This window comes from Stegostoma tigrinum, chromosome 36 (assembly GCF_030684315.1).
Source record: "Stegostoma tigrinum isolate sSteTig4 chromosome 36, sSteTig4.hap1, whole genome shotgun sequence".
Lineage (NCBI taxonomy): Eukaryota > Metazoa > Chordata > Chondrichthyes > Orectolobiformes > Stegostomatidae > Stegostoma > Stegostoma tigrinum.
This window is the reverse complement of record NC_081389.1, coordinates 386,570-398,721: the sequence shown is the minus strand read 5'-3', so window position 1 is coordinate 398,721 and position 12,152 is coordinate 386,570. Positions and strand designations below refer to the sequence as shown.

Below are 12,152 nucleotides of genomic sequence, written 5' to 3'. Positions count from 1 at the left end.
CAGGATCAGAAACCAGAGTGTCAGTATCTCTGACACTCAACCTTTTATCGCCTCAGCCAGGGCACCAATAACTCCAGAAATTCAGCCATCTTTAAAAATGTTGAGTAAATTTTCACATCTATTGAACATGTGCAAGAGTTATATTTTATTTACTTACACTGCCAACTGAGATGATAAAGACCACAATGTTAAATTTGTAAAACTCATTTGCTTCATGGTTCTTTTCTACCTTTGTGCCCGAGTATGGAAATCAATTTGCTCTTCATTAAGACTCCCTGGAGGAAGTGTTAGGATAGTCTCTGACAAAATGAAACCAAGACCCTTCCTCAACTGAGATACAAGGTCAGCCCATGATCAGAGATGCAGCATTAAAACAATCTCCTCTCTTCCAACTCCAAAAAGGTGGAAGGTTAATCATACACACAAGTTGGCCTCTTGTCCCCAAATCCCTCCCACCTCTTTTCTCTTCCCTTTCACCCTGTTCCTGCTCAATACCTTCCCTTTCCTTCTCCCCTCTTCCCATTCAATTTTCTCCTGGCTGCCAGTCCAGACTTAAATAGCACACTTGGTCTTGCCTGCAAACAAACCTGCGTATGAACTGATTGCATAAAATAGTTTAAAATCATCCCCCTGTCTCAGTTACACTGCATTATTTGAAGAAGCTTGGTAAATTTAGCACATCTGTATATTGTTGCCAAGATCATTAATTAACAGAGTTAGACAAAAAAAAACACACCAAATTCAGTTTCAGGCCAGACAGTTACATACATACAAACAAACAAGGAATACTCTTCACTTGCCTGCTTTCACCACAGACTTGATTTAGTAAACCAGTGTGCTTTAAAAGAGCTGCAAGGACAAATCTTGAAGCTGTATCCAACAATGTCTCATTGCCAAGAATTGCGCTGTCCCAATCTGGAAAATATATTTTACGGTAGTAAGTATTTATTAGATAATGGCAGAAAATACATTAAAACATGCATATGGTTCAGTTGTTTTCAGTGCTGAAGGCAGCGTATGTTATGGCTGTGAAACAGAACAATCTCCAAGTTTATTATCTGTGGTGAACATTGCAATGACAAGTCCATGATATGTTTATGTATAAATATCTCTTGAGAGTTTAGTTTTCAAACTAGTGACACATGGGTTTAGAACCTGAATGAAGGGTAGGTATGGGCAAGTTACACCAGCCTTGAAAGACCAGGGATGTTATGACCTTGGTCAAAAAGGAGAAGGTGACCAAACAGGTAGATGAGAGTAAACCGGTTGATGTGGTGTATATGGATTTCAGCAAGGCGTTCGATAAGGTTCCCCACAATAGGCTATTGCACAAATTGCGGAGGAATGGAATTGTGGGAGACATAGCAGTTTGGATCGGAAATTGGCTTGCTGGAAGAAGACAGAGGATGGTAGTTGATGGGAAATGTTCATCCTGGAGATCAGTTACTAATGGTGTACCGCAAGAGTCGGTGTTGGGTCCACTGCTGTTTGTCATTTTTATAAGTGACCTGGATGAGGGCGTAGAAGGATGGGTTAGTAAATTTGCAGACGACACTAAGGTCGGTGGAGTTGTGGATAGTGACGAAGGATGCTGTAGGTTGCAGAGAGACATAGATAAGCTGCAGAGCTGGGCTGAGAGGTGGCAAATGGAGTTTAATGCAGACAAGTGTGAGGTGATGCACTTTGGTAGGAGTAACCACCAGGCAAAGTACAGGGCTAATGGTAAGATTCTTAGCAGTGTAGATGAGCAGAGAGATCTCGGTGTCCATGTACACAGATCCTTGAAAGTTGCCACCCAGGTTGACAGGGCTGTTAAGAAGGCATACAGTGTTTTAGCTCTTATTAATAGAGGGATCGAGTTCCAGAGCCAAGAGGTTATGGTGAAGCTGTACAAAACTCTGGTGCGGCCGCACTTGGAGTATTGTGTACCGTTCTGGTCACCGCATTATAAGAAGGATGTGGAAGCTTTGGAAAGGGTGCAGAGGAGATTTACTAGGATGTTGCCTGATATGGAGGGAAGGTCTTACGAGGAAAGGCTGAGGGACTTGAGGCTGTTTTCATTCAAGAGAAGAAGGTTATGAGGTGACTTAATTGAAACATATAAAATAATCAGAGGGTTAGATAGGGAGAGCCTTTTTCCTAGGATGGTGATGGCGAGCACGAGGGGGCATAGCTTTAAATTGAGGGGTGAAAGATATAGGACAGGTGTCAGAGGTAGTTTCTTTACTCAGAGTAGTAAGGGAATGGAACGCTTTGCCTGCAACGGTAGTAGATTCGCCAACTTTACGTACATTTAAGTCGTCATTGGACAAGCATATGGACGTACATGGAATAACATAGGTTAGATGGGCTTGAGATCGGTATGACAGGTCGGCACAACATTGAGGGCCGATACTGTGCTGTAACGTTCTATGTTCTAAAACATTCTGAAATAATAACCAGTACACACCAGCGAGCTTTCAAATGTAATTCATGATGTGGATGCCGGAAATCTGAAACAAGATCACGAAATGCTGGAGAAACTCCGGGCTGGCAACATCTGAGTCAAGAGAGAGTTATCATTCTGAGTAAAATGACTCTTCCTTGATATCAGACATTAGTGCAACCTTATACAGAAGTAGAAAAGCAGCTTGGTATCAAACTGAAATCTACATCAGACAATATACTGTACTGATAGCCTCCTCAGTTTACAGTATAAAACTTGGGGAATATACTATAGAAGTGTCAAGAAGCAAGAAGACTTCTGTACAGCCAACATTGATGACCATGATACTATTAATGATGGCAAAAATTCATCCAATTCACTAACATTTCTTCAGGGAAGAAAATATGTCACTCTTATTACGTCTGTCCTGCATTTGATGCAGACCCAAGTGAAATGGTTGACTCTTAACACTGCGGAAAAATCGCCAGTAACACCCATATCCTTTGGAAGAAATAACTGAAATCATTCCAAACAAATACCACATCATAGGATGCTAGATAACAAAGTGTGAAGCTGGATGAACACAGCAGGCCAAGCAGCATCTCAGGAGCACAAAAGCTGACGTTTCAGGCCTAGACCCTTCATCAGGGAGGGGGATGGGGTGAGGGTTCTGGAATAAATAGGGAGAGAGGGGGAGGCGGACCGAAGATGGAGAGAAAAGAAGATAGGTGGAGAGCATGCTGTCCACAGCACAACAATGGGAAGGAGGGCAGGTTAGAGAGGAATAAATTAAAAATGAGCAGGAAATATTCGATAACTTGATCTCTGATAACTTCAGAGATCGCCTGAAGTTGAGATGACTGACCTCTAACAACCATCTCCTGCTTCTCCTAATTCCCATCGATTCCAGTTTTGCTCTACTGATGTCAGGCCACGGGGGATCATCCAAGATGGATTATCTTTTGCACTCATGTGTTGGACCCTTCCATCAATTAGAAAGTATAGCATTACAGGGCATGGCCTGGGAGAACAGAAAAGAGCTATTCCACTTTATTGCAGGGTCAACTAGGGAGCATAATTGAGAAGGCTGTAGGTTGGTCAGCATGGTGACTCAGTGGTTAGCACTGCTGCCTCACAGCGACAGCGACCTTAGTTCAATTCCAACTTTGGGTAACAGTCTGTGTGACATTTGCACATTCACCCAATGTGTGTGGGTTTCCACTGGGGTGATCCAGCTTCCGCCCACAGTTCGAAGATGTGGCCAGAGCAATCAGCCATGCTAAATTGCCCTGAAGTGCACAGGATGTGCAGTCTAGGTGGATCAGCATGGTATATGTCTGGTTAGGGGGATAGGGTAGAGTTAGATCAGGGTGGGATGCTCTTTGGAGGGTTGGTGCACTCAGTGGGTTGAATTTCCTCGTGTACTACACGAATCTGTGACTGAAACTGAGCTTCAAACAGGGCTACCAATTTTACTTCCTGCAAAAAACTTCTGATGTTTCTGTCCATGCCTTGTTTTCTTTTCTGATTTGTTCATGGCATGCTGGTTTCACTGTCTGAGCCAGCATTTATTGTTCATTTCTAAATACTCAAGGAGGTGAAGGTGAGCTACCTTTTTAAACCACTGCAGTGGAGACAACCACACTGCTATTGGGAAGGGAATTCAGAATTACGACCCAATACTTGGACCGGATTTTCAGGAGCTGGTCAAGACCAGAATGAGATTTCTCAGATTCCTGATGTTCTAGCCACCTGTGTCAAACTTGCTAGTCTCAAATTCAAGTTCTGACTGGCATCTTGCTTTTTATAGTCTAGATGACTACTTATAAGTTGTTAAACTTTAATGATTGCATATTTCCTGTCTGTGCAGAGTTCGAAAGTGCTCCCTGTGTCTGCGTGGGTTTCCTCCAGGTTTCCTCCCACAGTGCAAACATGTGCAGATTAGGTAGATTGGCTATGCCAGATTGTCCTTATACTGTCCAGATGTGTGCAGGCTAGGTGGATTAGCCATGGAAAATGCAGGTCTGCAAGGATAGGGTGGGATGTTCTCAGAGGGTCGGTGTACACTCAATGGTCTGCTTCCACACTGTAGGGATTTTACAATCACCCTAGCTCTGAAACCTTCTCCAGTTTCACTTAGGGCTGACAGATTAAATGCCACTTATTTCAATGCAAGGGGCCTAACAGATGGACTTGGCATGATTGGGGACATGGATCTGGGATATTATAAGGATTAGAGATGTAGCTCAGAGATGGACACGATTGGCAGCTTCATATTGAAGGTATAGGAAGGATAGAGGTGGGGCAAGAGAGAAAGGGGAGTGGCATTTTTTGATTGGGGCAACATTACTGCTGTAATTAGGGAGGATATTTCTGGGAATATGACATAACAAGTTATTTCAGTGGAACTGAGAAATAAGAAAGGGATGATCACCGTATTGGGATTGTACTATAGACCCACCCCCCTCCCCAATAGGCAGCGGGAAATTGAGAAACAAAGTTCAGGAGAGATCTCAGTTATCTGTAAGAATAATAGGATGGTTACAGTAGGGGATTTTAACCCCCCAAACAGACTGGACTTCCATAGTGTTAAAGGCTTGGAATGCAGAGGAATTTGTAAAGTGCAAAGAAGAAAGTTCTGATTCGGTCTGTGGATGTACCCAGAAGGTGCAAAACTTTACCTACTTTTGTGACTGGGCAGGTGACTGAAGTGTAGTGGGGGAGCACTCTGGGGCCAGTGACTATAATTCTATTAGTTTTAAAATAGTGATGGGAAATGACAGAATCAGGTATAAAAGTTAAAACTCTTAGGCAGAGGTAGGCAAATTTTGACGGTATTAGAGAGGAACTTTCAAAAGTTAATTGAGCGCAGACATTTGCAGGTAAAGGGACAAGTGGAAATTGGGAAGTCTTCAATAATGAGAGTCTAGAAACAGCATGTTCCTGTTTGGGAGAGACAGTCAGAACTGCCGATGCTGGAGAATCTGCGATAACACGGTGTGAAGCTGGATGAACACAGCAGGCCAAGCAGCAGAGGAGCAGGAAAGTTTGACGTTTCGGGTCGAGACCCTTCTTCAGCAACGTCAAACTTTCCTGCTCCTCTGATGCTGCTTGGCCTGCTGTGTTCATCCAGCTTCACACCTTGTTATCTCATATTCCTGTTTAGGTGGGCGAAGGGCAAGGCGGGTGGGAGCTGGGCATACTGGATGACTGGAGAAATTGAGGTTTAGATCAAGAAAAAGAAGGAAGCGTATGTCAAGTATAGACAGCAGAGATCAAATGAATCCTTAAGAGTATAAAGGCAGTTAGAGCATACTTCAGAGGGAAATCAGGAGAACAAAAAGGGGACACGAGCTGTTTTGGCAACTCGAGTTAAGAAGAATCCAAATGGATTCTACAAATACCTTAAGGACAAAAACGTAACTAGGAAGAGAATAGGGCCCAATAAAGATCAGCAAAGTTGTCTATGTTGAAACTACAGGAAATGGAGGAGATACTGAACGAATATTTTGCATCAGTGTTTATTGTGGAGAAGGATATGGAAGATAGAGAACGTGGCGAAATAAATGACATCTTGAAAAACATCCACATTACAGCGGTGGTGGTGCTGGACGTCTAAAAACACAAAGCTGGATAAATCCCCAGGACCCGACCAAGTGTACCCTAGAACTCTGTGGGAAGCTCGGGAAATGATTGCTGGGCCCCTTGCTAAGATATTTCCCCATCATCGATAGCCACAGGTGAGGTGCCAGAAGACAGAAAGTTAGATAACGTGGTGCCACTATTTAAGAAAAGAGATAAAGAAATGCCAGGGAACTATAGACCAGTCAACCTGACATCGGTGGTGGGCAAGTTGTTGGAGGGAATCCTGAGGGACAGAATTTACAAAGGCAAGGACCGATTAGGGATAGTCATCATGGCTTTATGTGGAGGAAATCATGTCTCGCTACATTGATCGAGTTTTTTGAAGTACCACCAAAGAGGATTGATAAGGGCAGAGAGGTGGGCATGATCTAAATGGCCTTCAGTAAGGCATTCGACAAAGTTCCTCATGGTAGACTGGTTAGAAAGGTTAGATCACATGGCATACAGGGAGAACTAACCATGTGGATGCAGAACTAGCTTGAAGCTAGAAGACAAAGGGTGGTGGAGTGTTGCTTGTCAGACTGGAGGCCTGTAACCAGCAGTGTGTCACAAGGAATGGTGCTGGTCCACTGCTTTTCATTATTTGTATAAATGATTTGAATGTGAACATAAGGGGTATGGTTAGTAAGTCTGCTGATGATACCAAAATTAGAGGTGTAGTGTAGTGAATAAGGTTACCTCAGAGTACAGCAGGACCTTTATCAGGTAGGTCAATAGGCCAAAGGAGTGGCAATTGGAGTTTAACTTCGATAAATGCGATGTGCTGCATTTACAAAGGCAGATCAGGGCAGGAACTATACACTTAATGGGAAGGATCTGGGGAGTGTTAATAAGCAGAGTGGCCTTGGAGTGCAGGTTCATAGTTCCTTGAAAATGGAGTCGCAGAGAGACAGGATAGTGAAGGTGGCGTTTGGTGTGCTTGCTTTTATTAGTCAGTGCATTGACTATAGGAGTTGAGAGATCATGTTGCACCTGTGTACAATATTAGTTAGGCCACTTTTGGAATACTGCATGCAATTCTGGTCCCCCTGCTATAAAAAGGATGCTGTGGAACTTGAAGGGGTTCAGAAAAGATTTACAAGGATGCTGCGAGGGTTGGAGGGTTTGAGCTATGGGGAAGGGCCTGAATAGGCTGGAGCTACTTTGCCTACAGCACTGGAGGCTGAGTGACATATTAGACGTTTATAAAATCATGACAAGCATGGATACGTTGAATAGCCAAGGTCTTTTCCCTGCGTTCAGGGAGTCGAAAACTAGACATCATCGGTTTAAGGTGAGAGGGGGAACATTGAAAAGGAACCTAAAGGGCAACTTTTTCAGAGTTCCAGAGGAAGTGGTGGAGGCTGGTACAATTAAAACATTTAAAAGGCATCTGGATGGGCATGTGAATAGGAAGGGTTGAGAGGGATATGGGCCAAATGTTAGCAAATGGTATTAGATTAATTTAGGATATTTGTCTGTCATGTATGAGCTGGATCAAAGGATCTGTTTCCATGCTGTATAGTTCCATGACTCTACTGGTCTATTTCCATTCACGAACACACTGAGGTATCCCTTTTTTTTTAAAAAAAAACACAAGTTTCAATTCATTGTCAACTATAAACTTCTGTAATTCTATGCCTACACCTTTCCTCCATCCAAACTACCCTTGATCCTCCTTGTCCCCCACTCCAAATTCTGTTTGCCTTGTTATCCCTCACTGCTCTTTTTACGTTCTGACCCTCACTTCCCCTTTTATTCTGTTCGCCCTCACTATATCTTGTCCCTTTTGTACCTCACTGGGAAATAGAGGCAAAATCCTTCAATATATGTCAAGAATATTTAGATGTGCTCTTGTGATGCCAAGGCACAGTGCTAGAAAACAAGATCAGAATAATTAGCTGGACATGATGGGTTGATGTGCATTTTTCTGACTCTGTAACCAACCCTTGATTCCACCCCATCCATTGTAATCCTCTTGCCACTTTGTCCCCATTGTCCCTTACTACTCGTTGTTTCCACACCTCATTAAGCCTTCCCCCAACCCCTCAATACCTTTTCACCCGATTCCTCACTCCACCTTCAATTCTCCCACCCCTTCTCACCCAATGACCCCACTGACTCTCATTATCCCTTGCTTGCTTGCTCGCTCTAGTACCTTAGTACGCTGAGGAGTCAATGGACGTGAAACATGAACTCGATTTCTCGCCACAGCTGCTGCCAGGCCCACTGAGCTTCTTCACTAATTTCTGCTTTTGATTTCGACTTTCAGTATCTGCAGTTCTTTTCGATTTTTTATACTATGTCCTGGGCACATCTTGAACTGCACAGCATTGTATCCATCCTGATTACTTTATTATTTTCCTCACCAGTGCCTGTCAGATACATATTTAAATTCCAAAGAAAATTTACTTAGCTGTAGTTGTGAACTGGTCCACTTACCTTTGCTGACAGCATAGTCCTGCATTTTGAGCCACAGAACGTTGACAGGTTCTTTTGTCGAACCCAAAGCCAGATCAACAAGCATAATATTCTCCGCACCAAGGCTATATTCAAAAGGTTTCTGTTCTTCATTTCCAGACAGTGCAACTTCCAGCAGAGAGCTCATGCATTTATCTGCATCACAAACAGTTTTCTTTTAATGTCCATATATCCATTAAATTGTCTTTGAACTTAGGGTTTGAAAATATTTTAAATACATCGGGTGAAATTATAATACGCACAAATACCAAAACTCATTTATTAAAATGCGTTTGTCATCAGAATTAATTTGCCTCATCATAAAAACTACTGCAGTTATCTGCGCAGTTTTTGTTTACTTTCACCAGAAAAATCTGAAGCTGTGCCTGCACATGCTTCCTGGAGATATCTTATTGGAGACAGTCATTGCCTGGTATTTGTGTGGTGCAAATGTTACTTGCCACTTGCCAGGCCAAGCCTGGATATTGTTTAATTCTTGCGCTTTCGGACACTGGCTGCATCAGTTTTGGAGGAATAACAATGCTGCTGAACATCCCTACTTTTGACCGGGTGGCAGGACGGTCATTGATGAAATACATTAAGAATAGGATGAATATGGAATATAGAAATTAAATCATTAGACTATGATGAAATATTCCCCAATTATCTCGATAAATGGAGGTCCACCACTCAAAAAACTTGACATCCAGGACAATGCAGTCCACTTAACTGGTATCGCATCTACAAATATTCAGTCATTCTGCCACTGACACTAAGTAGCAACAGTGGGCACTATCTACAAGTTGTACTGCAGAAAATCAGCAAGGCTGCTTAGACAGCACCTACCAAACCCATGACCACTTCCAGCTAGAAAAGGGCAATAGACATATTGGAACAGGATGACCTGCAACTTTCCCTCCACGATACTCGCCATCCTGATTTTGCAACATCTTATCGTTCCTTCAGTTGCTAGGTCAACATTCTAAAAACTCCCCTTTCCTAATGCAACGGCACCATATATGGACTGCAGTGGTTTCTGAAGTCAACTCACCACCACCTTCCCAGGACAAATAGGGACGAAAGAATAAGAGCTGGCTAACATCCCATGAGTGAATGAAAACAACACAGTAGTTCCTTGCTACAATATTATCTGTTCTAGATTATCTGACCTGAACTTACGCTTTGGAGAGCTTACTGCATCTGCTAAGGGTCCCCACTTTCTCCTAAGAGCCTCCAAGTTAGCTGAGATTCTCAATTTAGCATACTGTGTTAATCTGTCAGTTTCTGAATGAGCCATCACTATCCCACTCAGTACCATTATGTCACTGGCTGGGGGGGGGGGGGGGGGGGGAGCGCGAGACAGAGAGCGAGAGAGACAGAGACACAGAGACACACAAACAGCAACAGCGACGCATGCTGGGGGAGGGGGGGAGGCAGGAGAGGAGGTGGGGCGAGGGGCGGGGCGAGGCGAGCGCACGATGGGGAGAGCGCATGAGAAACACACACACCCCTAGGGTGAGAGGGAGGGACTCACCCCGAGGCCAGGGCGGGAGGGCGGGAGGGACTCACCCCGAGGCCGGGGCGGGAGGGCGGGAGGGCGGGAGGGCGGGAGGGCGGGAGGGCGGGAGGGCGGGAGGGACTCACCCCGAGGCCGGGGCGGGAGGGCGGGAGGGCGGGAGGGCGGGAGGGCGGGAGGGACTCACCCCGAGGCCGGGGCGGGAGGGCGGGAGGGCGGGAGGGACTCACCCCGAGGCCGGGGCGGGAGGGCGGGACCCACCCCGCGGCCGGGGCGGGAGGGCGGGACCCACCCCGCGGCCGGGGCGGGAGGGCGGGACCCACCCCGAGGCCGGGGCGGGAGGGCGGGACCCACCCCGAGGCCGGGGCGGGAGGGCGGGACCCACCCCGAGGCCGGGGCGGGAGGGCGGGACCCACCCCGAGGCCGGGGCGGGAGGGCGGGACCCACCCCGAGGCCGGGGCGGGAGGGCGGGACCCACCCCGAGGCCGGGGCGGGAGGGCGGGACCCACCCCGAGGCCGGGGCGGGAGGGCGGGACCCACCCCGAGGCCGGGGCGGGAGGGCGGGACCCACCCCGAGGCCGAGGCGGGAGGGCGGGACCCACCCCGAGGCCGAGGCGGGAGGGCGGGACCCACCCCGAGGCCGAGGCGGGAGGGCGGGACCCACCCCGAGGCCGAGGCGGGAGGGCGGGACCCACCCCGAGGCCGAGGCGGGAGGGCGGGACCCACCCCGAGGCCGAGGCGGGAGGGCGGGACCCACCCCGAGGCCGAGGCGGGAGGGCGGGACCCACCCCGAGGCCGAGGCGGGAGGGCGGGACCCACCCCGAGGCCGAGGCGGGAGGGCGGGACCCACCCCGAGGCCGAGACGGGAGGGCGGGACCCACCCCGAGGCCGAGACGGGAGGGCGGGACCCACCCCGAGGCCGAGACGGGAGGGCGGGACCCACCCCGAGGCCGAGACGGGAGGGCGGGACCCACCCCGAGGCCGAGACGGGAGGGCGGGACCCACCCCGAGGCCGAGACGGGAGGGCGGGACCCACCCCGAGGCCGAGACGGGAGGGCGGGACCCACCCCGAGGCCGAGACGGGAGGGCGGGACCCACCCCGAGGCCGAGACGGGAGGGCGGGACCCACCCCGAGGCCGAGACGGGAGGGCGGGACCCACCCCGAGGCCGAGACGGGAGGGCGGGACCCACCCCGAGGCCGAGACGGGAGGGCGGGACCCACCCCGAGGCCGAGACGGGAGGGCGGGACCCACCCCGAGGCCGAGACGGGAGGGCGGGACCCACCCCGAGGCCGAGACGGGAGGGCGGGACCCACCCCGAGGCCGAGACGGGAGGGCGGGACCCACCCCGAGGCCGAGACGGGAGGGCGGGACCCACCCCGAGGCCGAGACGGGAGGGCGGGACCCACCCCGAGGCCGAGACGGGAGGGCGGGACCCACCCCGAGGCCGAGACGGGAGGGCGGGACCCACCCCGAGGCCGAGACGGGAGGGCGGGACCCACCCCGAGGCCGAGACGGGAGGGCGGGACCCACCCCGAGGCCGAGACGGGAGGGCGGGACCCACCCCGAGGCCGAGACGGGAGGGCGGGACCCACCCCGAGGCCGAGACGGGAGGGCGGGACCCACCCCGAGGCCGAGACGGGAGGGCGGGACCCACCCCGAGGCCGAGACGGGAGGGCGGGACCCACCCCGAGGCCGAGACGGGAGGGCGGGACCCACCCCGAGGCCGAGACGGGAGGGCGGGACCCACCCCGAGGCCGAGACGGGAGGGCGGGACCCACCCCGAGGCCGAGACGGGAGGGCGGGACCCACCCCGAGGCCGAGACGGGAGGGCGGGACCCACCCCGAGGCCGAGACGGGAGGGCGGGACCCACCCCGAGGCCGAGACGGGAGGGCGGGACCCACCCCGAGGCCGAGACGGGAGGGCGGGACCCACCCCGAGGCCGAGACGGGAGGGCGGGACCCACCCCGAGGCCGAGACGGGAGGGCGGGACCCACCCCGAGGCCGAGACGGGAGGGCGGGACCCACCCCGAGGCCGAGACGGGAGGGCGGGACCCACCCCGAGGCCGAGACGGGAGGGCGGGACCCACCCCGAGGCCGAGACGGGAGGGAGGGACCCACCCCGAG

General features: G+C 50.2%; 1 protein-coding gene across 1 annotated transcript in view; it reads right to left on the bottom strand.

Annotated features, from left to right (window-relative positions):
* Positions 1-12,152, bottom strand: part of herc1 (HECT and RLD domain containing E3 ubiquitin protein ligase family member 1) — a 339,275-nt gene that overhangs the window by 270,383 nt on the left and 56,740 nt on the right. The window contains exons 19-20 of the mRNA XM_059640184.1: positions 8,492-8,665; positions 801-915 (exon numbers count right to left, since the gene is read on the bottom strand). Of these exons, the coding sequence (XP_059496167.1) occupies positions 801-915; positions 8,492-8,665 (289 nt within the window). The remainder of the gene's footprint in view (positions 1-800; positions 916-8,491; positions 8,666-12,152) is intronic.